The sequence below is a fragment of the Chrysochloris asiatica genome, unplaced genomic scaffold, assembly GCF_000296735.1.
Source record: "Chrysochloris asiatica unplaced genomic scaffold, ChrAsi1.0 scaffold00419, whole genome shotgun sequence".
Lineage (NCBI taxonomy): Eukaryota > Metazoa > Chordata > Mammalia > Afrosoricida > Chrysochloridae > Chrysochloris > Chrysochloris asiatica.
Genome location: NW_006408937.1, coordinates 602365 through 606911, shown reverse-complemented (window position 1 = coordinate 606911; position 4547 = coordinate 602365). Strand labels below are relative to the sequence as shown.

General features: G+C 47.4%; 1 protein-coding gene across 2 annotated transcripts in view; it reads right to left on the bottom strand.

The window, feature by feature from the left end:
• The window catches only part of BRCC3 (BRCA1/BRCA2-containing complex, subunit 3), a 52904-nt gene extending 48391 nt beyond the window's left edge, over positions 1-4513 (bottom strand). The window contains exons 1-4 of one of the 2 annotated variants that reach the window (XM_006876840.1): positions 4329-4513; positions 3841-3857; positions 3401-3455; positions 1648-1767 (exon numbers count right to left, since the gene is read on the bottom strand). In XM_006876840.1, coding sequence (XP_006876902.1) covers positions 1648-1767; positions 3401-3455; positions 3841-3857; positions 4329-4442 — 306 coding nt within the window. In that variant the 5' untranslated portion in view covers positions 4443-4513. The remainder of the gene's footprint in view (positions 1-1647; positions 1768-3400; positions 3456-3840; positions 3858-4328) is intronic. The other variant, XM_006876841.1, reaches the window with a different exon arrangement.
• Between the last annotated feature and the right edge of the window lie 34 nt (positions 4514-4547).

Below are 4547 nucleotides of genomic sequence, written 5' to 3'. Positions count from 1 at the left end.
CATGGCAATGAGACGATGTACGATAGAATGGATGTAAAACTAATGTTCTCCCATGTAAACTATCATATAATTCACAAGAAAACACACAAAAAAAGTGCGTGGCAGTGAAGGCAAGGGTGTGGGGCTCTAACAGCATAGCAGGAAATAGTAACCATCTTTGTGCCAGGGTCTTTATTCTGGCTGCTATGCCAGTTTCAGAACCTGCACACAAAATAGCCCCCCACTAGACACACTGTATCACTGTCAACTTCCATGTTTCCACTCTGGGGCCTGCAGGGGGAAGCATGCTAGTATTTTTGTAACTTCCTGTGTATCTCTAATTAATTCAAAATAGAGGCTTTTAAAAAGTAGTTAATAAAATATAAAATGCAAAAAGCCCATACCGTAAGAAGAGACTGATAAATCTGAATGTGTAAAAGTAGTTTAAAAACTGATTGGGATAAAGCACATCCGTAAGCCAGAGAAACTGCTGCTCTTACCACAAAGAGCAGGTTTTCTTAACATACAGAGAACCTATAAAGCATTAAGAAAAGATGATCAAATCAACAGAAAAACGAACAATGGAAATAACCAGAGAATTCAGAGAAAAAGAAATACAAATGACTCTCAAATGAAAATCTGATCGTGTTTACTCTTAAGAAAAGTTCAAATTTAAATACAAGTTCAAAATCCAAAATATAAAATAAAAATTTTGGCCAATCAGATTGGCAATAAACAAGAACACTGACGGCACACTGAGGGTACAGGTCAGCGGGCCCGCTTGTTCACTGGTGGTGGTGGTGCTGTGCCGTGGAGTCGGTTCCGACCCATAGCGACCCTGTACAGGGTCTCCGAGGCTGTCAATCTTTACGGGAGCAGAAAGCCTCCTCTTTCTCCCACCTTGACTGGTGTGGCGCTGTAGGATAAGCTCTCTACCATAAGGGTGGTTTGAACCGCAAGCTTGGCCGTTGAAACTCACCAATCGCTCCCTGGAAACCCTATACAGGGTCGCTAGGATTCGGAATCGACTCAACGGCACTTAACATTTTTAAAAACTACCCTTGAGTTGACTTAAAGATAAATTTTATCCATAAGAACAGTAAGCGCTTAAAAAAAAAAAAGGCTGCACCATTCACTAGTTATAGCTGAGGCATAGATTCCAGATCATTCGATGATATTTTCTTGTTGGTCTAGTTACTACGGAATGTTGTATTCAGCTCTCAGCCTGGCAGTTTTTGAGGGGTAGTGAGCAGTGAGAGATCTAGGAGTTCATGCAGGATGTGATGCTGTAGGATAAAGCACTGGACTGCTAACTGCAAGGGCAGCGGTTCAAACCCACCAGCTGCTGCTTGGGAGCCCTAATCCGAACTGACTCAACAACACTTAACAACAACAACAACAGTGAATTGGAAGTAGGAAGGAAAGTGAAGCGGACTCAATGGGATCTGACCCTGGGCTCTTTTATCCTTTAGGAGCAGGGAGGGATGTTAGAAAAGTCCAATTCTCCAATAAAAGCCAGTCCCAAGGAGACAAGAAGAGAAAGCGGGATTAACCAGAGCACCAGGTCCAAGGGCTAAATCGGAAAACAAGGGCACAGTCAGCAGCAGGGGAAGTGGAGCAAGTGTTTGATGCCTGATGACCCGGAAGCCCCAGAGCACGGAAGGATATCTCTGCCTCTGTAGAGGCCGCAGACAGCTGTTCTGGAGAAATCTCCACTCGGTCCTTCCTCTTATCGGAACGTCGCAAGATGATGACAGAATGAATGTGAATAATCTTCCCAGTGTCAACCTGAAAGAAAACGCATAGAAATGGTCACCTCCATCTCTCACCAACAACATCTCCCCTCAACTACAGAATGGTGTCGTAATATATTAGCAGGTTAAAGATTCCAGTGACATTGCCCCGATTAATGAAATGTTTCAAATAAAGGACATCCAACATCAACATACACTTTTTTGGAATGGAAAAAACAAAGGCTAACATTTACATCATAGAGGGATTTCTTCATCCATAACTATGTATAAACGCATAGGAATGCAGATATATGCTAACATAAAAAAAAAAGCTATGAAAACAATGTAGTCATTAAATGTTCTAGGAACACAGAGAAAAGACACAGAAAACCAAAATCTTCAGAGATTAGCTTTCCTTCCCGATCTAAACACAGATCGGGCCAGGAAGGAGCCACGAACAGCTCAGTTTTCAGATGACTTGAAGGGAGATTAAGAAGATCTGTGGGCCAAGAACCATGCCTAGATTTAGAAGGGGCTTGAATGCAAGGGCCCAGTGAGGACAATAGAAAAACCAAATCCAGGACATCAGTTTGAGGGGAAAACAAGGCATTGCCGTTGACAAAAGCTTTCAGGAACAAAGGGTGAGATCTAAAGGAACCTTTGACATAAGTGACAGAGCTGCACTGGCCGATCGATGGCAGTCACTGGCCAGGGCTGGTTACTGATCCCTTTAAAGGTGGAGAGTCTGACCGGAAATTCTGTGCAGTCAGTGCAAACACACACACACTGGATTTGGAAGGCTGAAAGCCAAAAAGACACCAAACAGAAAACATGTGGACATCTGTTAATATGAACTCTATGTTGGTGAGCTCTTTGGTGATGGTGGCCGTGTGCCGTGGAGTCGGCTCCGACCCACAGTGACCCCGTATAGGGTTTCCAAGGCTGTAAATCTTTACGGGAACAGAAAGTCTCACCTTTCTCGCGCGGAACGGCTGGTAGTTTCAGACTGCTAACTCTGAGGTGCTAACTCTGAGGTTCGCAGGCTGACTCATAACCAGGATGCTACCAGAGCTCCTGATAAGTTCTAATACCAATTATTCATTTTATCAACTACAGCTGCTATCCCCACCCCTCACCCCCACCCCCAGTACTTGATCACTGTGAGTCAGCACTTCTGTCACGTCCTCCTTACTGTGGTCATCTGCCTGTTGCTGGAGCCTTCGACTGTCCTTAAAAAGAGTCTACAAGGTTCACGTGTTACGAACAGCCCTGGTAGTTCTGTGGGTCAAGTGTTGGTCTGCTAACAGAAAGGTGAAGGAGAAGATGGGATAGTGTGCTCTCGTAGAGACGACAGAACGGGAAATCTTATGTGACCACTCTGCGAAGCCCCACAGTCCTGGTGTGGCACTGTGGGCTAAGCACTGGATGATGGCAGTTCAAGCTCACCAGCTGCTCCTTGGAAACCCTATATAGGGTCAGTCGGACTCAGAACCGACTCAACAGCTTCTAACAACCACCACCACAACAACTGTGTCCTGGAGGGTCACTGGAGGTGTAGCCAGATTGACGGCAGTGAGGTTTTGGAATGTGGTTATTTTCCTCGGGAGCAGGCTCATAACCTGTACTAAAAAGCGCAGTTCACGCAGGTCCAAATCACCTGTAGTGGACACTGTCGTGCACACACGTACCTTTTCCCCAACGGTCCGCATCTCAGTGCCAGCACACGCACATTTGGAGTCACTCCTGTTGGCGACACATGAGAATTAAAGTTGGAATTGGTTTTGGGAAGATTGATCAACAGAGAGTAAAGCAACGTAATAGGCTTAGCGCTTCTGGGTGTGCAGTGTTAGCAGCCACAAAGGGAAATGAGGCACGTGAACTGCCATCAGACGCCTGTTAGCAATGTGGGACAGAAGTAAACCCGAGAAACGGCGGGTACTAAGGAGGCCAGCTGGAGGACAGGCGTGGTCCCCTTTGTGGTTATGAGTTGGATTGCTAACTTCCAGGTCAGTAGTTCGAAACGACCAGCTGCTCTGTGGGAGACAGATTCATAGCCTAGAAAACTGTGTACAGGGTTACTGTGAGTAGGAACTGAGTGGATGGCGTTAAGATTAGAAAATTGGCTTACCTTGTGTCATCATTCAACTAGAGAGGGAAAAAACAGAAAACATTATTGAGCATGTGATGGTTCGGGGCTGCAATCTAACTTCCTCCGTTACAAAACCCATGCTCAGTTTCCTCCCCCCCTCGGTGCGACTTCACGTATCCTCTCAGATTCCTCGAGATTCTTACAAAGCAGCTTTTCCCGATACACAGACTCCCCTAGAGTGTAAGAAAGTCGACATTACTCTGCACTTGGTTTTAGACCTCAGTGCCTTTCGGGCCTGACTAGGTCCAGGTTCCGAATAGCCATAGGCGGTAACAGACACACCAAGGACCACGAGAGCTTAGACAGATCGCTGGGGGGCTCTGAGAAAGTAAACAGGCGTCGGCAGGTCGGCGGCAAAGGACCACTAAAATGATCAGTCCACGAATTGATGTTGGGGGGCCCTGTGGCCCCCCGCAGCCCCCACCTTCAGCGGGGCTGCAGCCGGGCTAGCAGGTTCCCCCACTCACCTCTCCGATACACAGCCCCATGACCTCCTCCTTTTCCGTGCTCAGGGCATGGTTGAGACAAACGAAGAAAGCGTCAGACTCCAGGTGAACCGCCTGCACCACCGGCATCGCCATCTTGGTCCGGCCCTGCTCACATCCGCCTGGGGCCCACTCGGGCCTGGCCAACCCTGGTCGGCGCCGCCTCCTCGCCGCTGGGCTCGGCGGGCGGCTCCTGGGGGC